General features: G+C 39.8%; 1 protein-coding gene across 2 annotated transcripts in view; it reads right to left on the reverse strand.

The window, feature by feature from the left end:
• Positions 1-647: 647 nt before the first annotated feature.
• Positions 648-27913, reverse strand: part of LOC142140998 (phosphatidylinositol 3,4,5-trisphosphate 3-phosphatase TPTE2-like) — a 42646-nt gene continuing 15380 nt past the window's right edge. For both annotated transcript variants that reach the window (XM_075199048.1, XM_075199049.1), the window contains exons 4-19: positions 24226-24273; positions 19729-19890; positions 18885-19004; positions 16763-16862; positions 15984-16047; positions 13852-13916; positions 12457-12517; positions 11488-11569; positions 11298-11386; positions 11110-11171; positions 9758-9838; positions 8993-9098; positions 5006-5103; positions 3729-3824; positions 2175-2245; positions 648-968 (exon numbers count right to left, since the gene is read on the reverse strand). In XM_075199048.1, coding sequence (XP_075055149.1) covers positions 869-968; positions 2175-2245; positions 3729-3824; positions 5006-5103; positions 8993-9098; positions 9758-9838; positions 11110-11171; positions 11298-11386; positions 11488-11569; positions 12457-12517; positions 13852-13916; positions 15984-16047; positions 16763-16862; positions 18885-19004; positions 19729-19890; positions 24226-24273 — 1405 coding nt within the window. In that variant the 3' untranslated portion in view covers positions 648-868. The remainder of the gene's footprint in view (positions 969-2174; positions 2246-3728; positions 3825-5005; positions 5104-8992; positions 9099-9757; positions 9839-11109; positions 11172-11297; positions 11387-11487; positions 11570-12456; positions 12518-13851; positions 13917-15983; positions 16048-16762; positions 16863-18884; positions 19005-19728; positions 19891-24225; positions 24274-27913) is intronic.

Below are 27913 nucleotides of genomic sequence, written 5' to 3' on the forward strand. Positions count from 1 at the left end.
CACATTAACATGGAAGAAATGCCAGGACAGATCAATTATTACTGAAGATTTAGGGAAATTTAGCAACTAAGCTGAATATGTTACGTATAACTACAGACACTACTAAATCTGTCTATAGAGAACTTAACAGCTGACAAATTATGGACAGACATAGCCATGCATCACAGTCCAGCCAGATGCATATTAATTACCTTATCAATAATCTCTATACTCCAAACAAGAAAAAAAAAATTAACTATACATACCCACCCACCCTGACCCCCAGAAAACTAACCACAACAAGAAAATGCACTTGTCAAAAACTGAAGATTTCTTTTATATTTAAAAAAAAATCTTTTAGCCCTGTGCAAGCTGTAATAGCAAACAGCTACCCATGAGCTAATACTAATAATTATAGAGAACCCATCCCTCTTATCTTGTTAATTCTGGTGCACCAGGACATTTATTACTGGGAAAACAAACACTACAAGTGAAAGACTCCCACTGGCAAAAACCAGAACTGACTGATAACCGGGACACAAGGAGACAGCTCTAGAAGCAGAGCGATCACTGCCTGACAGATCCTTCACTCACAACTTCAATTCAGTTAATATCGGTCACAAATCTGATGTGAGATCATCGACAAACAAAACACTGCGACGTGAACATTCATTGCACATCTAACCAAGGTTTACTATAGAAAAGACCACAAAGTAGACATACACACACCTTTATAACAATGGTAATATATATATATTAACAGCAGTATAAAAAATAGTTTAAAAATAGATATAAAAAAACAATATGGCACATTGGCGTCTTAAAGGCCCTTCGGTTCGTCACAGTGAGGTTCAGAAGCTGGGTATGTGTCTGACATTCGGACGTCTTGTCAGCATTCAAAGTTTAGTTCCACTGCAAATTTTTCTTTGTATATTTTTCCAGATTTCTCTTTGTGAGGATTGTCCAACTCATTTTTCGACAAATGAAGCCTAAAATAAAGGTCAGAGCATAACTCTTTGTCCATAATTGAGATTTTTTACTGAAATACTAAAACTGAGGACTGCGCAGGGAAAGTTAAAAGTAAAGGTCATTTCATTATTTGTCCGTAATTTGGGAATATTTCCACTAACAATGTTCAATGAATCATTCAATACCAGAGATCAGGGATATATTTACTAACCTGCGGGTTTGAAAATGTGGAGATGTTGACTATAGCAACCAATCAGATTCTAGATTTCATTGTATAGAATGCACTAAATAAATTATAGCTTGAATCTGATTGGTTGCTATAGGCAACATCTCCACTTTTTCAAACACGCAGTTTAGTAAATATACCCCCAGGGCTGTGTAGCTATGGTGTAAATCAGTATTTACCATAACAGCAGTGATGATCAGCAGGGGCAGCTAGAGGTGAGGGAGACACATGAGCAGACATGATAGATATTCCTGCCTCACTGATTCATCTTCTGTAACTTCAGAAATGATGCGTTATGTAACCATTTATATTTGTTTTCTTAACACATTCATGGCCAAACATCTGATACATCGTTATATTATTATCTATAAGTAAACAATACAAGACATGATGATAATATATGTAGAAAAAAAACTACTTCATAAATGGGAGTCCTGATGTAATTGTATACAATTTGTGAATTCAGATGTTATAACTTCAGTGGGTATTATGAAAACTACTATAAAAATGGATATTATAAGCGTCCACAAAATATCTGTGGCCCGTGGCCTCATGCCCTTATAGGATCACAGAATTGCTTAGTAACTTCTTATAATTCTAATAATTTAGGGTTCGTTCACACCTATCCATTGTTAAGGTGCTTTTCGACCACTAACTAATGCCCAAACAATGCATGGAAAATTGGATGGTTTCTCAAGGCCACATTCGCCATTGTGTTAACACAGTGTTGTACATGTTAAAATGCAGCATAACCTATGTCTAGTGGAGCAAAACTGAATTGTCCTTTAATGTGTCTAGAGTCCCTTTAATTTGGTTGCTCAGGTTGAGATGGATTATTAGGAGTCTAAATAAAACAAGTTTCAGGCTGCACGAATGACCAAATCTCAAAATAAACAGAATTCTAACCAAAATTGTGCTCCGTCTCTTTGCCATTATGAGGCGATGAGACGTTGAGTACATAATAGTCTGTGAAACTTTACAACACACATGGAACTCTTACCTATTATTTTCTACGAATGAAGTATTGAACCAGAAATAGAATGGACAGTCATCATACCCCTTAGGCAGACCCTAAAAAATAGAAAGTGTAACATTAAATGGATGATCAAATAATGTTGCAGTATTATTTTTCTATCCCATATGTGGAGACCATCTGTGTCACTGAGCGTTGATACCAGTGATGTTGAGCCTAATAACACATCAGAGTTAAAATTATTGCACTGGGTACCATCAATGACCTGACCACCACTGCGGGGAAGTGTGGCCACTATGGGTCCAGAGGTGAGGGCTGCCCAGCAATACCGGTCCACCCAATTAAAGCCCCCACCTTCCTCTTCTGAACATAAATGGAGCCCTGTACATATACAAAAGAGAGGAGCGAGGGCCCGAGGAGGGTGAAGCACAAATCTGCTTCCTCCAAATTTTGTTATTGGGCTGTGACGACGCTGTATTCTGCCCCTGACCTGGTGGCAAATGGTGGTAAATTATGCTCTATCAACCCTCTTCATCGGTAACTGGGAACTGATCATCTGTTCCGATCCTATATAAAATTGCCTCCCTGGTCTAACTCTCCTGTTACATACTGCAGACCTTACATCACCATTGTGTGCTCCACCACACCCTTCTGATGCTAATTTTCCGAAGCCAACTAACGCCAGAACATTGCATTAAAAATAGAACGAATGGTTTCTTAAAGGCTTCTTCTAACTATTGCATTCTTAAATGTTAATGCTGGGTTTAATATTTGGAGCATGCTACAGCCTATTATTCATTAGAGATGAGTATGAACGTGTTCTCACATTGTAACAACAGAATTCCTGACTCTGTAAATTGCTTGATCTGTTGTTATATCATGATGGTATGTAAAAACAATACACGATGCAACAACAGCAGTAATATCTATATTGAACAAATGTCTAAAGGTCCTAATAACAAAAGTACAAACAGATCTAATATGAAAATGTATCTGATAACATTCACAGATCTAAATGCAAAAAGTAGGATTAGTTAAGTTTTATTTTCATGTCCAGTATCCTAAGAATGCAGAAAATTTGCTTGACCTTACCAAGCATCTCTTATATATAGCATATATCCCAACATGAAAGTCTCCGGTAGTGGAACAGGGGGCGTGACTGTGTCATGATGGAGGCGTGGCCATGTCACAATGAGGCGTGACCATGCCCTATGGGTCTGCCTAGCGCTGTAAAGCACTAAGCTGCCCACTAGATGTCTCCCTTCCGACCAACGCTTCCACCCCTGGGAGAAACATGTCCCCAGGTGGGATAGTGGGACAGATCCCTAAAATCGTGACTGTCCCGCTGAAATCTCGACAGTTGGGAAGTAGGTACATAACAGTACCCTTGGTTTATTCAGGAACAGAGATATGCCATTTTTTTTAAATACAGATAAGATATATTTCAGTACAATATTCCTTTAAAGGCTTCCTATCATATCTATACAGTTGAAATAGCCATTTTCAGGCTGGAACCAAAAGTTTGGCTCCTGAAAAATGTTCATACACATATATAATATATATATAGATTTATATACTCACAGTGCTAGACTCAAATCTGATCTTGATGTCTCCAGAGATGACCGGACAGCTTTCCAAGCTAATTACCACTGAATTACTTCCAGCATCAAAAAACAACTGCGGGACAAGAAGATCACTTTACCAATGTGGTCAATCTGCTGTGAAATGTGCATTCAGTACAGTGTGTATACACATCTCCATAATCACAGACACATCTCCATAATCACAGACACATCGGGTAGGAGCTGCTTTCTTATGTCTTTTACCTATAAATACTGGCACAGTTTATTCTTCACACGCACTTACAATATAATATAATGCAGAATATATTAATGTGTAGTATGCACAACACATGCAGAAAAGCAACATATATCAATTAAATTTATAAACCCTGCAATGGGGATTTTTTTTACACAACTCATATGTAGGGTATTCTTAAATACTCTGCACACATAGTGCCTCATCACTGGTCCTGAAATACCCTAAGTGTACAATCCTGAGCAGAGATATCCAGGAGTCACTGCAGCAGTTGTGCTATCATCACTCATTGAGCTCATGCCCATTATTCAGATAACAAGTAATAGGATTGGGTACCAAAGCACCTGTCATATCTCTCATTATGTGTCTTGCCAATATTAACCTGCTCAGAGCCTTGAGAAGTCTGCCTGTTCCTGTTCCCACCTTTGTCCTTTTTACCCAGTTTGATTATTAGTTTACTATGTTTGTCCCCAATTGTAAAGCGCTACGGAATATGTTGGCGCTATATAAATAAATGATGATGATGATTATTATTATTCATTTTTATTTATAGGGCGCCACTAGGTGTCTGTAGCGCCGTACAGGGACAAACGAAATTACAATACGAGGTTAGACAGCACAGTACAATAAACAATAAGCACAGTAACTCAGTGAGCTCAAAGCACAGCTAGAGGGGCGGGGGAGGGGAAGGTCTGCCTACGACGGAGTCCAAGAGGGAGGGCACGGATGACAGGGAGATCCCCAGAGGGGAGAGGAGGGAGCGAGGGGACAGGGGGAAGAGGGTCCTCGAGGAGGAGGGCTAGGTACCTGGAGAGCAGAGTTAAAAGTGGTGAAGACAGCAGGAGAGATGACCCTGCTCAAAGGAGCGTACAATCTAAGGGGAGGGGAAGACAGACAAAGAGACACGGGGGAGAGAGGGAGAGAAGGAGGAGCGGAGGATAAGGATAAGGGAAGGGGAAAGAGGGAAAGAGGCAGAAGAAAAGGTAGGAAGTTAAGTGGGATGATGATACTATGTGTCGCTACTTCCTCTTATACCGTACCTTGCAGTTTTCTTGAGTCTCACAAACGCACTGGAATACCACTTGTTTTGCAGATATTATCTGGACTTTCATATCACTTCCATTGCTTTTTCCAACTCCTATAATATAAAAAAATGTAAACTAAATTGCATAATTGCACTCATGAGATGTCCAATATAATACACAAAATGGATTACTACAATTGCACTGCGCATTGTGGCTCCAAGCATAAGGTCATTACATAAAACCAATGTCTCTCTGAGACAATCATCATCATTGTTTATTTAAAAGGCGCCACGTTGCACCGGACAGATATCTTACAGATATGAAAAACAAGAGTACAATAAATATAAAGAGGAAGGAACCAGGGGGGAAGACAGTTGAAGGGCAGAGGCAAAGCGGAGTCAACGTGCTGGGTTTTATCTCGTAATGATGTCAGAGATATATGGACGGGAAGTGTTGGTGAGGACCTTGTAGGTGATGCAATGGAGAGCCAGTGAAAGCATTTACGAGATGGGTAGCAGATGAGAAGCAGTGGGAGAGGAAGATATTATTATTATTATTATTATCGTTTATTTGTAGGTTTCCGCAGCGCCGTACACAGTACGAACAGTAGACTATACAGGGTAAAACAGTACAGAACAATAAACGCAAAGTACCAGTTCTCCAGAAACTCCAGGCAGGCAAATGCAGTAGAGACGGAGCGGAAGAACAGGTATGGAGACAGAGAGGAAGGGGGGGGGGGCCTGCTCATAAGAGCTTACATCCTAAGGGAGGGTAAACAAATCAGGCACAGAAGGGAGCCAGTGAAGCAAAGGGGGGAGAAAAGGGCCAGGGGAGAAACAGAGGAGATGAGAGGCTAAGTGGATGGTTGGTAGGCCTTGAGGAACAGGTGAGTTTTAAGTGCCCGCTTGAAGGAGCACAGATTGGGTGAGAGACGGATGGAGCGAGGGAGGTCGTTCCAGTGAAGGGGGGCAGCGCGGGAGAAGTCTTGGATTCTGGAGTGGGAAGAGGTGATCAGAGTGGAAGAGAGGCGGCGATCATTGGCCGAGCGCAGGGAGCGGGCGGGAGTGTGAATGGAGAGGAGGTTAGAGATGTAAGGGGCAGTAGACTGGGAGAGAGCCTTGTAGGTGGTGGTAAGGAGTTTGAAAATAATTCTGAAGGGGAAGGGGAGCCAGTGTAAGGCAAGACAGAGAGGGGAGGCAGAGGAGGAGCGGCGTGAGAGGAAGATGAGTCTCGCAGCTGCATTGAGTATAGAGCGTAGGGGGGAGAGGTGGGAGCAGGGGAGGCCAGTAAGTAGGAGGTTGCAGTAGTCGAGGCGGGAGATGATGAGAGCATGGATGATAGTTTTGGTGGCATCTTGAGAGAGGAAGGGACGGATGCGGGCAATGTTACGGAGTTGGAAGCGACAGGCTTGGGCAAGGGATTGAATGTGGGGGGCAAAAGAGAGAAAGGAGTCGAGAGTGACTCCCAGGCAGCGGAGTTGGGTGACAGAGGAGATAGTGGAGTTGTTAACAACGATAGAGAGGTTATGGTGGGAAGAGAGTCTGGGTGGGGGAAAGACAATGAGTTCAGTTTTGGAGATGTTAATTTTAAGAAAGCGTGAGGACATCCAGGAGGAGATGGCGGAGAGGCAGTCAGTTACACGAGAGAGGAGGGAGGAGGAAAGGTCAGGAGAAGAGATGTAGAGTTGAATATCATCAGCATAAAGGTGATACTGAAGACCGAACGAGGAGATGAGAGCTCCAAGGGAGGAATTATAGAGCGAAAAGAGTAGAGGGCCAAGAACAGAGCCCTGAGGGACTCCAACAGGGAGAGGGGAGGGGGTGGAGGAAGAACCAGACGTGGATACAGAGAAGGAGCGGTTGGCAAGGTATGAGGTGAACCAGGCATGGACAGAGCCAGAGAGGCCAAGAGAGAGAAGAGTTTGCAGCAGGAGGGGGTGGTCGATGGTGTCGAAGGCCACGGAGAGGTCAAGGATATGTCTAGTCACAGCATTCAAGATGAATTGAAAAGGGGAAAATTGGGTGTGGGAGAGGCCAGTGAAGAGGATGCTACAGCAGTCCAGGTAGGAAATAATGAGTGGACCAGGAATTTAGTGTAACGGTCCGGAGACTGAATGGGAGCCCAGTGGCGGTAAGGAAGGCAAGCTGCAGCAAGACTGAATAATAAAGAATGGTCCAACGTAGCCGGGTTCGGTACACAGTAAGTCAAGGACAAGCCAAGGTTGGTTCATGAGTGGTAATAGCTGACAACAGGATGCAGCAACAGGAACACTACACACTGGCAGGAGCACAATAATCTGGCAAGGGAAACAGGAAGAATCCAGGCTTTTATAGTAAGTCAAAGGGAGGAATCAGAACTTGCTGGAACATCAGGAGAGCATTGAAACTTGGCTATAACAGAGTGCAGGCAAGGAGCTGTCCAGCAGTCAGAATATCTCAGTCAGCAGAGCAGTAGACTACAGAAGCAGAGGCCCTGGGCTTGAATCTTGACATTTAGTTACTTCTTGAGTGAAGAAGGGGCATATTTTGGCAATATTGCAAAGGTGGAGGCGGCAGGACTGCCATAGGGACTGTATGTGAGGGGTAAAGCTAAAGATGATAAGACAGTGCTGGGGTCATAAGTTCAATTCCCGACCATGGCCTTATCTGTGTGGAGTTTGTATGTTCTCCCTGTGTTTGCGTGGGTTTTCTCCGGGTGCTCTGGTTTCCTCCCACACTCCAAAAACATACTGGTAGGTTAATTGGCTGCTATCAATATTGACCCTAGTCTCTGTCTGTCTGTGTGTGTATGTTAGGAAATTTAGACTGTAAGCTCCAATGGGGCAGGGACTGATGTGAATGAGCTCTCTGTACAGCGCTATGGAATCAGTAGCGCTATATAAATAAATGATGATGATGATCTGATTTGGACATGTTGAGTTTGAGGAAGTGTTGGGTCATCCAAGTGGTGACAGGAAAGAGGGTGAGAGGTAGTAGTGGAGGTCGAAGGAGCAGATGAGTTCACCAAGAGAGGAGGGTAAATAGAAAGCTGTTGAGAGCCAAGAACAGAGCCTTGGGGAACACCTATAGAGATATGAAGAGGAGGGGAGAAGAATCGGAAGTAAAGACACTGAAGGGGTGAGCTATGAAGTTGGAGGCAACCAGGAGAGGGCAGTGTCACGAAGGCCTAAGGAATGAAGTGTGTCAAGTAGGAGAGAGTGGTCAACAGTGTCAAAGTTGGTGGATAGGTCAAGGAGTATAAGGAGAAGTAGCCTTTTGACTTGGCTAGGTAGTAGGACATTGGTCATTTTGGTGGGTTAAGTGAAGAGGATGGAAGCCTGTCGATAAGAGAAAGTGGGTTAGATGATTGAATACAAGTTGTTCAAGAAATTTGAATGCAAAGAGGGGCAGAGAAATGGGGCTGTAGTTGGAGAGAAATGAAGAGTCAAGAGAGGGTGTGTTGAGAATGGGGGCGATAAGAGCATGTTTGATCTTCATGTCAATAACAGTGGGTAAAACTAATTTTGCCTATTCTCCTGGAACATCCGGTTTGCGTCACTGCGCAGTGGCAGGCGGGGTCTGGTGATACAAACCATGCCATCATGGCCCCACTCCAGCTGCGCAATTCTATAAACTTGAGTTTCCATGTCCCCCACACTTGCCCCTTTGGACCTCAAAAAAGATGTCAAGTATGGATAAAACACTGATTCAAGAGAGCTGCCAAGCAAATATTCTCAGAAGAAATTATAGAAGCAATTATACTTTCAAAGGACCAAATTATATGCATAATGTTTCTCTAAACCTTTCAAATCACCCATCGTTCAGAAATCTGTCTATAAAGCCACTTTATGGTTTTAAAAAAGACATATAGCAGGAACATAAGTTTCATACTGTTATCAGTGCTGGAATATATTGTAAAGTCAAGACCTGGTGGACAGTGCCTGTAGTTGTTTCCTCTATGGCCATCAAGATGGTTTATTATTAATCTTTTTATTAATTCACTATTTTTGAGAACTCGTATTACCTTCAATTGAATGGATTCTAATGCTTCGGATTCTAAGCTGTTTTTCTGGTGGGAGCTGTAACTTGTACTTGTTCTTAACAATTTCATAGTAACCGACATATCTGCTCTAAAATACAATAGAACAAACAAATAAGAAATATTGGAGTGTGAAATTCAGAAAAAGCCAAAACACAGAACCATTTCCACTCGTTATCTATAAACCTACAGTCATATCTATCTGCATCCTATGGTCTAAACTATTAGAAGCTGAGGGTAAAGTAGGAGGTTCATCTTTAAAGCAGTCTCTTTATTTTAGTGCCTAATTATCTGCTACATAATTGCTTTGTCCAAATATATGAGTTCCACTTCCAGGTCATTTTTCAACAAAAAAAGTGAAGCTCTTCTGTAGGGCAATGACTGCTTTGAGGCTGTTTTGTTTGACTCTGGGATTCTATCAAATCACCCAAAACACTTATTAGACAATGAAAAGGCCAAATCCTTCATGGCCCCATCTCCAAGCTTATCTCTGTCACAGGATGCCTGAGATATTGCAATTATTCTTTTATCTTTTATCCAAATAGCACTTGAAAATCGACAACATGATGAACATTTCTGACATTTTCCATAACATATTTATGAATTTACAAGTTAATCTAATAGCTAATATTTTTAAGACATAATCTTCAACTGAAATGTGACACTACTGTACTAATACCACCTACACCTTTCTCGTAACCCCAGCACCAAAACACAAGTATAATAAATGATCTGCTCCGCAGGACTAACCTGAGATGGTGTTTCCACACCTTGAAACTTGGTGCTGACAGATGTATCAGTCCGGCGTTCACCGAAATAATCCAAACTCTCCTATGCAAAAACAAAATACAGCACTGAATACTTTGTATTGTCTCCACTATGGATAATAAGTAATCCTGGAAAGTACAATGACGTACAGTGAAGTGTCAATGAATGAGCAATGAACATATTTAAGGTGACAGCAGAGCTATCTACTCATGGTATTATAATGACTGCTACATATTGCAAACCAATACAATAAGGGCAATTTATGAAACTCCATTGAAAGTGCTCTTTGGTGACATCATACATCTACTTTTACAAATATTTTTAATATTAAATAATATATAAATAAATAATTATAAAAAAAAATATTTTAATTTAGGGCTAGGTGCATGGGTATTGGCCAAGAGGTTGGCATCTGCAGTGGTGGAAAGGTTTGCACCTTCTGATGGAAGAATTTGGGCGGATCAGGTGTATTCTTCACTAGCTGTATATTAATGGAAAAACTACATTTTATTTTGCGGAACAGGATTATTGTAAAACAAATCTGTAAGTCTGGAGGAAGAGCACAGTGCTCCTCTGACCTCAGGTGACCTCCCTGCACTGTGCAGATCAGGTCACATGATGCAGAAGTCGGATGCCCTCGTTCAGCATCATTCTCTACTTATTAAGCAGCCAGCTTGTGGGAGGATGGAGGGGGTGCAGATAAAGGTTCGTCAGGCCGCTGATGGCACGCCGTCCACCTGTTGCCCACTGCTGCTGTACACCTACATTTGCAGATACTTCCACTTTAGGGCACCCCTTCATTTATTACATTTCTCCATGGTAAAACAGTGTACCTAAAAATAGTGCTCTCCTGCAGAAGTGCAACTGAAAGGTCCGGAGCGCATCCTGTCATAAATAGAGAGATGATTCCATTTAAAAGGACAAAAAGCTGTGTGTCCTCCCGCAAAGCAGTAGAACGATTTTGTAAATGCGCCCTCTCTTTCTCTTTACCTCAGTTATATAGTTCAGTTCTAATTCAATCTTAAGCACAAATCTGCACTTAGCAAGGAACAAAGCAGATTGGTCCATTTCCTCACAGTGGATGGTGCAGACTCCGTCACACAACAGCATTTCAAAGATCCATAAATATGGAATAACTGAGCCCCAAACACATTTTCTGTGAAATAACAACAACTCCTATACATTTAATGCTTTACTATATAAAGCACAGAGATGAATAATACCAGAAGTGCGTTATACATTCAATAGTGCTAACACTGCATGTTATATCCCAGAGTCCTCTGTAATGTAATACGTGTGACAGGTTACACAGCCCATACATTCCTATACTGTACCTCTGCACTGTCAAATTGGTCGCAGTCCACAAGGTATGTGCAAACCATGGTCCCAGTCCTGCCTAAAACACAGAATATACAACACTCAGTGAGTTATTATAATTGAGGGAAATATTATATAGAGTATATGCTGACAATGCACATTGTAGCATTGATACTATCACAGATAAATGTCCTGCTTGTCCTACCTTTGCCTCCCTTACAGTGAATGGCTATAACATTTCTTGGATCCTCTGCCATCCAGAAACGTACGCTGGCTGTAAATTTCAACATGTCCCTAAATATTAAGACAAGGTCAGTTTCAGTTCATGGACAATTTAAGAGACGTCTTGTGCAGCTAATGGCAATGTTCTCTATACAGACTGAAATGACACTTACGCAAGAGCTGGGACATTGTGATCATCTATAAACACTCGCTCCACTCTGTAATGGAAGTATTTTGGATCATATCCCTTTTCACCTGAAAGAAAGGTTTCACATATTTCAGTAGTAATTATTTTAGCCCCCCACCAACTGAGGAGACTCTTCCACCATCCTGCGCTTTGTGGTCCACGCTCTGTACCTCTGACCAGATAATTCATTAAAAGATATTGTGTGGTGTGCATATGGGGAAGGGAAGGGGAGACAAGCACTAAGCTTGCGCACAGGCCCACTAATTTCTTAAAGCACCCCTGTCCTCTTCCACATGATCATGCTCCTATTAGTCACATCACCACGACCAATGTGATATAAGCTGCTCACAGTTTGCAAACACCGACAAGAGGGAGAGAGGCGGAGATCAATTCTAATACATAATCACAGCAATGATGTCACATAAGAAAGAGTAATTATTGTTGATGTGAAATCAATCAACTACACACAGTGAAGGCAGCCATTTTGTGGTCAGTTAACTAGAAACTAGTGACGTTACAGAGGCATGAGTGATGTCACTAGTTCTTAATGAAGTAATAGACTGCATTCTTATTAATACTGGATCAGTTAAGTGCCTCTGGTATATGTAGCGGATGACTACACTTTAATGCAGGGATGATATCCATACTCGCCTGCTGTTTATCCATACTTCGCACTGTGGAGTGGGGGTGGGGTACCGCAAATCGCATAATTTTCGCCCTGCCCTTGCAGCAAATGTATCATTTCGTCACATCAACGAGTGTCCAAGCCCTATCCCGTCCACTTCTCTATGCAATGGGCAGGATGCGGGAAATTTGCCTGCTCTCCGTGAGTCCAGGAGACCTACTCAAAATTTGTGAGTTATCACAACTGGCAGACCTGCATCATAGAGGGGAAGCATCCTGCTATCTAACTGGAGTGCACAGATAACACGTCTGCTCACTCACTGAAACTTACTGCACAAGTTGTACACCTTGTAGTGATCTTTATGCTTGGAGTCCAGGAATCGTGCAACATCCTTTAAAAAAAAAATGTAATTTTAAAATCCTAATATCAGAGTACTCACATGATTACAGAAAGAAACACAAATGCAATTTTAAGACAGATAGAAAATTGGTTATAGGAAGGAAAGACATCAAGTTGGAATGACAAATTAAATAGGAATTAGCCTAAAGCAAAAAAAACAAAAAACAGGAAGAAGTCACGTCATAATATAAGAACTTTAAATTACCTAATAATAATTTAAAGTTTCAAAGAATATATATAAAATAATGTTGGGACTTAGAATAATGTAAAATACTTAAAAAAATAAATATTATTGTGGTGTAAGCACTGAAATAAACAGGATGGGAGAGGTAACTGTCTAAGTAGAACATCAAGGGGTAAATGTATCAAACCCTCTCAAAAGGAAAATTGGAGATGTTGCTTATAGCAACCAATCAGATTCTTGCTGTCATTTATTTAGTACATTCTACAACATGACAGCTAGAATCTGATTGGCTGCTATAGGCAACATCTCCACTTTCTCAAACCCGCAGATTAGTAAACATAGCCCCAAGTGTTTGCAGATTCTTGTCTATTAGTCCTTTCTCTGAATGATGCACCATAATTTCAGCAGAAACAGTATTTCCTGTGTTTTTTGTGCCTTAAAATGCTAGTACATGAGTATTGTTGCGCTATACCTCCAAGCAGTGGTCGAAGTGGTAATTTAGAAGTGACGGAATGAAAAATGTAATGGGAGTGTACAATGAAGGCAGAAGGAGAAGTGGCGGTATGGCATAACACAGTGTACACCCCCAATTCCACCGCTGTCTCCAAGCAATAAAGCATGCTGGGAGAAGCGGTTTATTCTGCAGGTTCACCGTCTTATTTGGCCACACACATTTCCTTTTATTTGTCTGTTTGGACCAAAATAACTGGAGGAAACCTATACAAACTCAATGCAGATAGCGATAAGAGCAGAACCCCATTACTGCTAATCACTGTGGCCATTTAACCTTTTCTAAGATCTAAGTTCTAACATTACAATATTGATGAAAAAAATGGTAATCATGGTAAACAGACTATCCAATATCTGTAATGTTTTGAAACATTTGTTTTATTTAAAAATTAGATTTTTAACCAATTTTTAATTTCTCAAGTTACTATGAAGTTTCGTCTTTATCCTCGCACCCAGCGACCTGGTAACATATATATTGATTTGCATTTGTCATGGTTGATGAGACACAGAAACACAAATGCTTGGACTATCGACATAACTGCGTGACATTGTTAAAACTACCACTTGAAGCACTGTCAATTTTAGAAAAGGTTCAATATACTGTAAGTGAAATCCCCTCTATAAAGACTTACATCTATAGGATTCCTATAAAACGATTGTTTTCCAGATGATGGAAATGACATGGCAATTATACGATCTATTAAAAAAAAAAATAAACACACAAATAACAAATGTATGAAAAACTGAAATTCCCAAAATGACAGCAGCGCAAATCAATGACAATAGACAATAGTACTGTGTACAGTTCCACATTTTCAGTGACCACACTGTCTGTCCTTATTCTTCTAAAGTCTTCTTATTCTTATAAAGTGTTAAACTGTACCTGTCATGTGGTTTTGAAACATTGAACCTTAATAACCCAGCCTGGTTAAATGACTCAGTTATAGTTATTAACACACATACTGGTATTGAAAAAAATCAGCTAGAAAACGGTGTCCTTACATTTCATACACGCTATATTCATTATTTAGACTATTTGTGCAACAGCCAGTACAGTTATGTTGAATTTTGGGCAGCGAACTCTCAGTATATGGACCAGACCAATTTTCACATTTTCTCTATGATTTATTTTTACCTGGAATAACTTTCCACTACACACTTATGCACCAAACAATGTGTATCCCTACATCCATATTAATATATCTGTGTATCCCTGATTTTCTCCTCCTAACGTCTGAAGAGATGGCATGGTGAAGTGCGGGGGCATGTAAGTACTGTAAAGGTCTGCTCACATAATTGGTATATGGTTAGAGGTTAAAGCAGCCACAGATACGTCTCCAGCAAATATCGCTGCTGACAGTGATCATAGATAAGTTAAAAAACCACATACCACCCCCCGATGCTCCAAATGTAATCCAAGCCCCAGCACTCATCCCCAAGTCAGGGTCCCCCATAACCTAACCAGCACCAGCCTATGACACGCTGCATGGGGTCTCCCTTTTATAAAGTGACCCGGCTCCAGCCTGTTCAACACGAGGAATCAGGATTGCAAAAAAAATGTGCCCCCCCAGGAAAATAATCATCCTCATACTGTGGGTGTTGGGGTAATAATTAATGTTAAAAATCAGTATTTTTATATGTAGCACTATTGGCCCCAGCAAGCCCTCAGGGCCATGAACTGCTTGGGTATGCTGGAACTCGTAGAACTACAAGCGCCAGCATATAATGGCATCCAGGACCCGCTGTGACCTCTAGTGCCACATAAAATTCTGTTAAAAAAAAACAGAAAACACTATAACAAAATTCCACTGAGTTCCCCACTCTGTCCCGACAATAGAGGGAACCAGACCAGGATATCAGGGCTGGTTCTGGGATGACTTGAAAAAGCTTTTGTTTTGTTTTTTTAAATATTATTTATTTAAAGTGTGGGGAGAATTTTGCAGTAAAATCCCTATCTTGAGTATACTGCCACATCATGATATAGGTAACGCCTATCTTGATGCAGTTGAAATGCATCTATGTGTGGATGCGTTTATTTTGAATTGCAGACATGGTTTTTGCAGCACGCATTTTACAGCTGTGTTTTTGACGCAAATGCATCCAAATCTAAAAGATCCTCAATGAGCGGCTCCCATAGAACTCCATTAAATCGTATCGCGCATTAACACAACAGCAAAGCAAATGTGTGTTTGTACAGGATAATTCTCTGACATTATCGCATTGATTACAACATATAAACTCTGCTTAATAGGCTTTAAGAATACACATTGAACAGGTAAAGTTAACCTCTGAGTGCACAAGTCCTTATTCTCTATATATTTATATGGATACTTCATAAGGACATGCTTTTATATCAAATTTAAAAGTGGTTTTCCATGTTAACTGCATATATTGGTATTATTATTATTTTTATTATTACCATCTACTGCATTTAAGGTAGATCACTTTAGCCTATAAAAGTGCTATACACCTACAAATGTGTATAAATGTAAATAAGACTCTTGGTATGCAAGGATATTAGTACAATGTTTAGCAGCTAAATAAGTAAAAAGTCTTCCTGGTAATGAAGGTTTCTGTGTGCTGTTTTGGAGGATAATTAATCAAAATATAATTGTCTGGTCCAGGACATGGTCTCATGATTGAATGGGGCTGTTTTTCTTGAAAGGCTCTAATCCATTAGAAATATAAATGAAGTGTTTACATACGTATTCTCTATAGTAATAAACACTACATCTTGAGAGAATTTATGGTTTACAACACGAACCAGTAATGTAGGTAAGATCCAGGTCAAATCCATCCTTCTGATACCTTCTTTTGTTTTCAGAGACCTGCAAATGAACACATTTTACTCTAACAATACAGTACTTAGATTGTAAGCTCCTTGGGAAAGCGGTTTCATGTCTGTTGTGTCATAATTTCTCAGAATGCATTGCACCTTAATGTATTATTTATTTTCTTATTCTCTCTACATTAATTGTCCTCATTCGTTTTCCCCACAGTGTTATCTCCAGTGTCTCACGTTTTGCATTTTTGTAAATACAAACTTGTCTACTCTCCCAGAATGTCAGAGAGGCTCATGAACTTCTGGGAGGTCTCCCAAACTCCCAGCTGTGCAGGCACCCTCCTGGATCCCTTTAAGGAAAGCCTCACCTTGCAATGCTGTGACTCGCGCCAAGGGGTGTCGCTACGATGATGCAAAATCAAATGTTGTCAAGTGTGTGTAAATGACCTTTATAATAGACTGGGCACATGATTTTCAGACTTTCACTAATATTTTCATGAGTCTGCCGCAACATCCTTAACTTAAACAGTGCTCCCCAGGGACATATGTATCGGAATCGGTCATTAAGCAGTTTAGTTTTACTAAAAACGTTTGTACTTGGCATTTCCCATGAATTCAGCTTTACGACTAGTGCAATGATTACCAGTTAAAACGGTAAATGGAAACCAGAATAACGGTCTAGTACAAGTAGTCACATTAACAAACACTGTACTGATTGGTATTATTAGCAGCCTATACCCAAAATCAACCAAACAACTCACCATTCTCCGGGTAACCTTTTCAAGCTGTTTCTTCTGAGAAGCCAGACGGAATATTCTGACCAAGATGATTATTCGCAAAGCTCGGAAAAGATTTACCAGTCTAGAAGGGATTTATGTAAGTAGTTAATACATGTGCATTTCTATTTTCATGTCTGGATTAGAACCTGGAAAGCAAGTAACAGTGTTAACTGCAGTGATTTCTATTTCCCAACAATGTTCAGCCAGGACCAATAAGCTAATATGTTATAGTAATAGGAATGTTTAGTTTTCCCACAACAATTTGCCCCAGAACCTGCCTTTTATTTCATTTCACCACTAACTTCTGCAATGAGGTTGGTACTCATATCTGTACCATATCTTGGGATTCTGACTTGCATATTATGCATGTCTAGTCATCACTGATTACTCCAAATCAATAGTAAATACCTCTGATGAGATCACCAGGTACTCAATAGTGGGTGGAGAAACGCGTCAGAAAACGCTTACGTTCTGGTATCTGAGCTCTAGCCTGTTCAACCCTGGGGTTCTTTATACAAGGATAGGGCTTGATAAATGAAGCCTTACAGCTGATTAATCTTTGGATCACTGCAAATTCTACTGCTTTCCGGATAACAGGGAAAACTCCCAGAAGTCTAAGTACTTTGTTTGCTCTATCTATGCAACATTGTTAATGCTCGTGCTGTGGTCTGTTCCTCTATGAAGGAGGGTGCCCTCCACAGCCTATATACCTACTGTTATTGACATTATTCTTATAGGAGAGCTCAAAAAACTGCATATCCATTTTCATCTGTTTCTTCAACATTTATTCCGAGATCAATGTGGATTTATGTTTAAACCACGGAATATATTAATCGATCACTAGTCACACCTGCAAAATCTATGTAGCTGTTTAATAGCTTATTTGCTATGTGTTATGTTATTTATGAATTGTGGTCTATCAATCAATAGGGCTGTTCACTCTAGACAAATATTTTTTGCGTCTATATTTGTTTTTAAATTTATTTTAATAAATATAAATTTATATCTGTATACAGTGCTCTTTTATTATTTTTGTATTTCCAGATACTGAGAGCTGCAGTTCAGAGAGGCACTGTTTATTTGAATGTTTTTTAGCGCCTAATATTTATATATTATAATAGTAAACATAGCTGCTGACCATGGCTGGTGACCAGGATCTCCCTGGTCTCAGGAGTCATACTGTATAGAGTCAATGCTGGGGAAATATTGATGTAAATTAAACTGGGTTACCAAATTCAGAGAACTATACTTTATTGGAGCGAGCTGGGGTTGGTAGATAGATGAGTGTTTAGTAAAAGTTGAAGGAGGGCAAGTGCCAATCAATAAATTAACGTTGTCAGAAGCCTCAAATAGCTTGGTACATAGGACATAGGGACACATTTTAACGGTGGAGGAGACACAAAAATCCATCCCCGATGGCAGTGACCATTTAAAGTTCATGCACATCGGAGGTCATTACAGAGCACACTTGATGCACACTGCAAAGCGCACAATTCCTTGATTTGGCCTGGATGGTCATCTAGCACAAATCCAGGCACATGACTATTCTCTGATCACGGGAGATGCCCCCTCAAGCTGGAAATGTGCTTAGGTGTGTGGGGAAGTGGAAACAAAGTGCACACGCTTAGGTGTGCAGAGAGGAGCACTGTGCAATTATACCTTTTTACTTTATCTCCTTAAATTAACATAGACCAATCATGAAAGTCAGGGGACATGAAGACCATTGTTATTATATGTGGCATTGGAAGTTTTATTTTACATTTGGTAAAGTGCGCCTAGAAACTTGCTTCTGCCCCAGTGTGCAAATTGGAGGAGCAGAATGGGTCCTATTAAAATTTTAGTGTGACACTCGAAGACCTTCAGTTTTGAGCGTGTGAAGATTTTTTTGGAAAGGTCCGTGCGCCCCTCCACGCAGGAAGTAATGCCTCTAAAATGCACCCTATCCATCCCTGTAGATAATTTTAATAATCTCTCAGCACAAAAGGACATTTTATTTCTGCACTGTTCTACTGACGCACTGCCTTGGTGGAAATCTGGCACACTTGCGCAAATTGAAGCACAGCGGACGGTTTGGCTTTAGCAGATGACCTGTATGGTATGTTACCTTGGAATATTGGTTGCTCCGCTGAAATCAGTGAATGCGTATATCAGGGTAACGATCAGCGTGATGACAACAACAGCAGCATCGAAAATGTTTAACTTAGAACTAAAGTATTTGTGGAACCTGAAAGACAAACATTGGAAACAAGAGGTTGATTTATCCAGTTTGTTTCAGCACAGCCATAGGAGAAGGCCTGCATATAACAATTACTATTCTGAAAAGACCAAGGGGAGAAAGAGAAGACAGCACTGGACAATAGGAAGCGATTATACCAGAGATCAGAGCACAGGTGACATCCTGATATATGAGCATAGGGTACCAGATACAATAAGGAAACATGAGGAAATGGAAAAAGTCATTGTATCTGTGCACTGTATCATCAGCTAAATAATTCACAATGATTTTCTATCAGCTTTCTACTCTCTCCTCCCAATGTTTCCATTTTGTATTATTGCTAATATTATTATGTTATTACTGAAAATAAATAGTAGATTTGTATACACAACACATGGCTGTTTTTTTTAAAGTATGTAAACAGAGTTGTACATAGCTAATTCATGAAAGTGAAAGTATTTCTACACAATGGCATCATAATATGACACAATTAATGCAATAAAATGTATATTAAAACAGACAGATGCAGTGAATGCTGAGGGCTCATGTCACAACAGCCAGATCCAAAAGTGCACAATATATTAAAGAAAACTGATATTATATTTTTAAATAATGTGCAAGTTAATGTGGTTTATAAACTGGGATTAAGAGCTGTACATACAGCTCACTGCAGCGGTACTTTGCATGTGCATTCAGCATAACACAATACAGTTACGTGGCCTCTGTCACGTACCCCTCCACAAAGATTCGCAGCAGCACATCCATCAGGAAGAAGAGGGAAATAGATAAGGAAATGCCTGATATGATAGTCGCTGTCTCTTCGCTCTTGTCCACGACAGACAGATCCACGATTACAAACACAAAATCCACAAGGATGAGGAGAATCCCAAATGCTCTGGAATAAAAGTAACAAGAGAACACTCAGAACACAGCAGTGGATCCAACGCCGACGGTAACTCATAACTAGGCATGAGGCACATAGATACACGACATGATTATGGCATCTGCTAGCTGCTCAGAAAAGTGTCAGCTCATAGTACATAGTCCTTCATACATCGGGTGTACGAGGGCTTATTAGTGTACCATCCACTGGCAGCTTTTAGTCTTTGTGAATGGTAAGAATGAAAATTGACTATTTTCCTGGCCAACGGCAACTAGGTATATTTTTTATATGCTGCTGATCTGCACATTTTACTTTGCTTGCACCAGGTTTGTACATAATTTGCTTTGCATGGTCATTTAAGAACCGAGTTTTAGTAACTAACATACAGAGACCTAGGGCTAGATTTACTAAACTGCTGTTTTGAAAATGTGGAGATGTTGCCCATAGCAACCAATCAGATTCTGGTTATCATTTATTTAGTGCATTCTACAAAATGATAACTAGAATCTGATTGGTTGCTATAGGCAACATCTCCACTTTTTCAAACCCACAGTTTAGTAAATATACCCCTAGTGTTCGGTGCCATATGAAATACAGAGATAGAACTTATACGCAGGGGTCAGAGGATTTCAGAGCAGGAAGGTGGGGAAGGACACATGGTAATGATTAATATCATCATGAGAGATGAAATTCCCCAATTTGAAGGCCCTAAACATGTTAGTAGTTTGCCATTCAAGGTTTGCATTCAATGTTTGCCATTTGCAATAAATGTTTTGATTTTCATTTTTTTTGAAGACGCTATTTAAATAATATCTTTAATTAATAAAAAAGTGTTGCTGTTTTTTTTAAAGCAAATTGCAAACATTGGGCCCGATTCATCTTCGAACGCAATGTGAACGTAATTTGCACTTAAAAAAATCGGATGTACTGTGACTTGCACTCATGTACGCCTGTATTAAAATACAAGCAGAACTCAATAATGTTTCAATTTGAATCTGGGTGGAACTACAGACAGAACAGATTGCAGGACATGCACGTACATGGGCCTGATTCATCAAGTCACGTATGTGCTGATTTTGAGCATATTGTACGTAAAATCAGTCTGAGCATGTCCAGAAAAGGACCATACACTAGTAAACGCAGCCCTGTCCATTCCATTTTTAACGCAAACACACTTACTTCAGCCTACGATTTCGGGGAGTGAACAGGGAGGGGAATGGGCGTTTTGCTGTAGTCAATGTATAGTAAGGGTGTGCCACACTCGAATCAAGCTCTGGGCAATGCAAGGTTACTTGTTTTTCTGCACATCTCTTGCTCCAGCTACAGGGCTAGTCTACTTACTGACTTCTATTGATGACCGTCTCGTATGCATGCTATTTATTATTATCTGTGCGTGCATTGGCAAATTTATAATCCACAGAGGTTTTGGATGTATCCTGCAGTGTGTTGTGTAGTAGAGCACAGCTGACCTGCACCTGATTTCAACATCACACGTATCTTGAGACCTTAATGCAAAAATACGTGCAATTTAAACCAAGCGCAGGTTGCGCTCAGTACACGTGCCTCAATGAATCTGGGCCGCATATGTGTAACATAAAGTCCATTTAGAACTATTAATACTACAATCATTATACATATATATATATATATATACATATATAAATATATATACTTTTTACAAGAAATACTTAACTCAGAATATTCTTAACGTGTACTATAGATAAAGGCTTTCTCTAAAGACATGTTCTGGCGTGCATACAAGCCAGTCATCACCATCAGTCGGCATCTGGAGCTGGTGCAAGTGATACAGCTAAAAACAGGAATCAGACGAATGTGCGTTCCACCTCACCACGCCCTTACTTACTACGCCCACACCACTGTCTACGTACGTTCGCCCCCTTCCCTTCTGCCCTTCATGGTCTTAGGCGGTCGGAAGTGGGAAGTGTCATTCATTTGCATTCGGACATTGGATGCATTTGCATTATTCACTGGTATATAGTCAGTTTCTGAGCATGGGCAGAGCAATTTGACACAAGATATGGTCCATTGTCTTTGAAATTCACAGTTCGATATATTTTTGCATTTTTTTTATTGCAAAACTGCAATAAAAAGTGGCAAAATATACATATAAATTCTTGCACATTTTTTTAATTTTAGAAACGATTCATCAAAAATGGGTTGAAGAATGAAAATGCGGCCAGTTTAATCATCCCTAATCATAACCATGTGCGCGTGCCTTTCCTGCACCCCTCAATTCTTCCACCCACACCCCAGACAGCTGTCTGAAGGTAAGTATGAAGGAAAGAGTGGAAATGTGCCACTCTTTACTCCATGTTGTCTTGCTACATGGACCCCATATAGTGCACATTAAAGTGTACTTTTGGACTGGGTTCATATTTTAGGAAGTGTAATCAGACATTGTTTATAAACAACAATGGTAACTTTGCTGCCCTTTAAAATGTTGTTCTCAAATGTTGTCACTGACATCACAGCTCCACCTAAGCCTACATTTAGTCTGTTTTGTAAACGGGAAATGTTTCCCAGACTGACAAAATGTTGTTTGGTGCGGCTGAAGCAGCACAGGTAATCACAGCACGCTACTTCTGGGTATTTGTCCGCCTTGAACTCACTGTCCAGATACAACTGTGTAATCATATAAACATGTAACCAGACTTTATTTTTGCTAAATTTACCTCTTCATTAAAATAAGCCATTTTAACCCTTTTGTAACCGGGATGAATAGAAAGGAGTGTGACAGGCATCAATAGAGGTTAAGCTGCCTGATAGAACTGTAGATCCCCAATAGACGTGTGGACCATGGACCAGATAGACTCCTTCAGATTATGAACAGTCTGTTTCTAGAATCAAGTTTAGTATTTGTATGACAAAATTACAAGTACTTTATAAATATACATTGATTAATGTCAACTATACATATTGTTACTTATTGCTTATATAATCTCGCTGCACAAAGATTAAAGTTGCCTAAACTCATACGCCCAATGAAGAGAGGAAAAGAGGTAAACGTTTGCAGGATGCCTACTAAGCACATAAGAAACACATGTCCTTGGGCTAGATTTACTAAGCTGCAGGTTTGAAAAAGTGGGGATGTTGCCTATAGCAACCAATCAGATTCTAGCTGTCATTTTGTAGAAGGTACTAAATAAATGAAAGCTAGAATCTGATTGGTTGCTACAGGCAACATACCCACTTTTTCAAACCCGCAGCTTAGTAAATCTAGCCCCTTATGTATGCGGGGATCAAAAGTGGGGACATCTGATTATCACTGATTAGGCATTAGCACCCTAGTGTAACATTTTTAATTTAATGTTCTACATTGAAGATGTCAGATAATACAAAGTAGGATTGTAGGATAAAATATGCTGACATTCAAACCCCAACAAAAGTCCACATATAGTTAACAAAGTTTAAGATTAAAGCTATTGTTATTTGCTTAGGGCTGATTGAAATGTCACATGCCATATTCTTTTCTTTGTTTTGAAATTCTGCTAACTCAAAATAAACAGTTTATATCCCAAGGCTTTATGATACACGATTGCTGACAAATGAACACTTCAAAGGTTGTGATATTTGATAGAACTGTTGGTGTTTTCAGGTCTCTGCTAGTTTATCAGAGTCGGTGTAAGACAGTGTATATCCCCATAATAAAACCTGCTATTCCCACAAGAGAAGCTGTGACTAGGAGAAAGGTGACCGCTCAGTGCCAGGATACTGGACGTTTCCACTTCCTGTCCAGCACTCTTGGCACCTTGGCCTGACATTAGTAAATAAGAGGATAAATATATTAAGAATGGCAGAGCGAAATATGAGATCCCAAGGGGTACATTTACTAAACTGCAGGTTTAAAAAGTGGAGATGTTGCCTAGCAACCAATCAGATTCTAGCTGTCATTTTGCAGAATGTACTAAATAAATGATAACTAGAATCTGATTGGTTGCTATAGGCAACATCTCCAGTTTTCAAACCCATTGGTAATTTTCAGCCGCACTTTAGTAAATATACCTCCAAATCTACTAACTCATCTTCTGCTAACTAGAATGTAGCAGTCATGCTTTTACTGTTTATGCAGATGTTTAGTAGGAGACCAAACAGGATCTCCTGGCAACTATGCGATCTTCATGTAACACAGCAACAGATGTATGAGCTGCTCTTTAAACAAAGAGATTCCATTAACAAGTAATCATCAGAAAATATAAGTGGGGAAATCCCTACTGTAATGTATAATGATTTGGTGAAATCAACTGAAATCTACTTCACAGAATTTTGCTTTGGATAACGCCATAGGGATCACTACATCTATATAACAAGAGCCGCTGCTCATCCTACCTGAAGCCAAATGACATCACAAATGGAGAGATCACTTTCTTCAGCTTGCTGAAAAATAAAGACAAAAGCTATTAAAAAAATCTATACGATATATCCCATATTTTATACATTGGCTATAAAATGTATCCACTCCCTTTATCAGTTTTCCCATTTTATTTCATCATAATTAATTAGTATTAAGTAAGTATAAGAGACAACTAAATAAACCCTGGAGCAACAAGTTGTCTTATTGGGCGGAACTGAATTGGCCGCGAGGTTGCGCTGGACGTAGCCTCTTGTTGCGCACATTGTCGGCCAATACAGTGACAAATCTCCAATCATGTTCTCCTTGTATCTCTCTCGGAGAGTTTATTAAGAAAAAAAACTTGTGATGTGTCTCCGTGGATAGTTACAGAGTCACATCGCAGCCAATTGTATACCCTTCTATTATTGGAGTCCACCTGTGCACTATTACAGTGTTTGCTTTGATTTCACAATAAATAGACCTGTTTGTGAGAGATACCATAGTCCATACATGGCCAACCTGTGGTTCTCCAGGTGTTGTGAAATTACAAGTCCCAGTAAGATTTGTCAGTAAATAGCCAGCTGATAACTGGCAGGGCATGCTGGAACTTGTAGTTCCACAACACCTGGAGATCTACAGATTGGCCAGGTCTGCCATAGTCGGTTAGTGCATTTCTAAATAAGAATTTCATTAGGATCAAAGAACAATCTAAGCAAATCCGAGTTACTGATAAGCAGGGGAAGGCTATACAAACATTTCAAAGGCTTTTAATATTACCCAAAGCACAAATTATAGCATACAGAAATGGAGAGACTGTGACACAAGTGTGTATTTGTCTAGGACAGGACGTTCTCCAATGTTTGTGTGAGAAGGGAACTTGTTATAGGGGCCAATAAGAAGCAGACAGTCTTCCACAGCAGAAGAGGGAGAAACTGTCCATGGGACACTAGCCCAGACATTACCCAAATCTCTGCTTTATGGGAGAGAGGCCTAAAGAAAACTCACATGATACCTCGCCTAGAGCTTGCCAGAATGCACATGGGAGATTCACAAACCAAGTGCAGGAAGAGTCTTTTCAACATTATGACCTCAACACTATCCCACCTGTGAAGCATGGCAGCCAATCATTATATTTTGTTACATATAAAATAATAATTCATCTGGTTTTTACATATATAAAAAATATAAAAATAATATTTAAAAAGAAAATATATCTATTGATTTTAATATAGCTGTAAAGTTGGTGTCAAAGGAGTCCATAGTCATTAGAATCACACAGCTATATTGCACATTCGTCAATAGATATACAACAATTTTGAAACTCTTAACTTTTCCAACTTTTAAATCACTATTTAAACAAATGCCTTTGCACTCACTATGCATCTCTGTGCGTGCTAGATTGTGTCCTACTAGAGGGATTCCTTTATTGTCAGATGTTTTATGACTCACACTCTATAATGCTGCCAGTGATTTTATGACTCATACCCGATAATGTGGTATTATGTGTGTTCATCCACACCCATACTGAGTATTTATTATTGTGTCGTTTACTTGCAAGACGTCTGGGAAAAGGTTTCAGGGGAAACTAAAACATTGATATATAATGCTAGAAGAAATCACATCTGCATTTTTTTCCAAGAGTACCATTCCTCATTTTCTTATATTCGTATATACCATCATCATCGTCATTTATTTATATAGCAAATTCTGTAGCTCTTTACAATTAGGAACAAACACAGTGATAAAACAATACTGGGTAATACATACAGACAGAGAGGTAAGAGGGCCCTGCTCTCAAGCTTACAATTTATGGAACAATGTGCTACACGTTGCATAGGTAAAAAGTACTTAGTGGGCTGTATGTTCAGCCACACAGCAATGATGGTGAAAGGATTGTTGTCTTTTGTGAACTATGTAAAGAGTGGTAATAGGGCAACCTAGGGGGGTTAAGAGGGAGATTGTGGAATATTATAGATCTTATAGATGGTAAGCTTGGGAGCAGGGTTCTCTTACCTCTCTGTCTGTATGTATTACTCAGTATTGTCTTATTAATGTTTGTTCCCAATTGTAAAGCGCTACGGAATTTGCTGGCGCTATATAAATAAATGTTGATGATGATGATGAATATTATATATCTTCAAATATTATCCTTAAGTAGAACTATGAATGAAGCATGGCTACCAAGCAACAAGCACCAGCATACTTTGACCATCCACTGAAATAAAAAGTTACACATAAGGTAAGTTGCCTGTTGCATAAATGTGTAAATTGATCTGGTAATAAATTAATGTAGATATCAGTTCCCTTAGTCTATCATGGTAAATGTAAGTCATTGAAAATTGATATGTGAGGAAAATAAAATGGGAACTAAATTGATGCATAGTAAAAACATAATGCAAATAGTGTACAAAATGACATGATACTACACCCGCTGGCACACCATCACTGCGGTTGTTTCAAAGCCAGTGTATTACTTTACATTACTGTAAGGTTATAAATGTTGTTGGATAGACAGAGGACTGTATTATGCCAGATGACACATTTGTACACTGGTTGTTACAGTGATTGTTATATAATGATGCTCTTATTTCATACTTTATGTTTACCATGGACCTATCGTTCTACAATATATCCTTAGCATGTCATGAATAAATGACCCACATTCTTATTGCAAACTGGTTCTTGGTGGGCGTCCAAAAATCCTTACCCAACACAGCTGCTGAAGTGATGTGTGACACTACAGAAGGAAATCTCTGGAATGTGATGCAAGTATATATTGGAAAAGGATGCAAACCATTTGTGCACCGCTTGGATATTAAATACACTGAAGCCAAAATGATCTATTCCCATTCCACAAATACTACACACTAATATTCAATGACCAGCACTACGACATCCCTGAGCTAAACACAATCAGTATTGTTACCATAGTTCTTCCACTGTTACAGGCAGACACAGACTGGCAATCTGGCACTTAGCAGTAAGGCGGAAGTGTCTGGCAGTGTATGTGGCCTAGGCTGACAATCTCCTCGGCCTCAGTCAGCCTCCCAGCCCCGCTTGTCATAGTTTCAGATTATGTTTTGCGGTGGCACCAATAAACAGACGGAACTGGCCAAAATTGTATTAATTAGGGCATGTAAATCAATGTGAGCCAGTTTCCTTAGCAGCGCTGCTTTTTAGCCCCAGTCCGGCCCTAATGAAAGGACCACCAAGACTAAATTCAGTGTGTTGTAATATGAAAGGACATCTTGTAACAACCACATGTCCTACTGCATGTAGCAACTGTTTTCACAGACTGGTTATAAGTTGGATGGTTTCCTGCTTTGCCCTTTTATAGAGTTACAGTAATAGATCTTATCTGCTTAGTATAAATTACTTCCCCAATGGGAACTATCTACCTTGGATATTTAGTGCAGAATTTGTGACTCTTACTTTTACATTATTTACCTTTCTAACCCCTCATAGTGGTCACTGATCTTGAACTTGCTCTTACTTATGAGCAGACACTGTACACCATTCTGCTCCAAGTAACAGGCTTGATGGGTGTGTAGGTCTGCATTACCAATTTACCATGCTCTCCTTGCTCTCTTATACATGATATTGTCCTATATTTCACAGCATATAATAGTGGTACATAATGCACAATACAGTATAAGGCAGGAGACCTGCATAGAAACACTAAGC

The sequence above is a fragment of the Mixophyes fleayi genome, chromosome 2 (genome assembly GCF_038048845.1).
Source record: "Mixophyes fleayi isolate aMixFle1 chromosome 2, aMixFle1.hap1, whole genome shotgun sequence".
NCBI classification, from domain to species: domain Eukaryota; kingdom Metazoa; phylum Chordata; class Amphibia; order Anura; family Limnodynastidae; genus Mixophyes; species Mixophyes fleayi.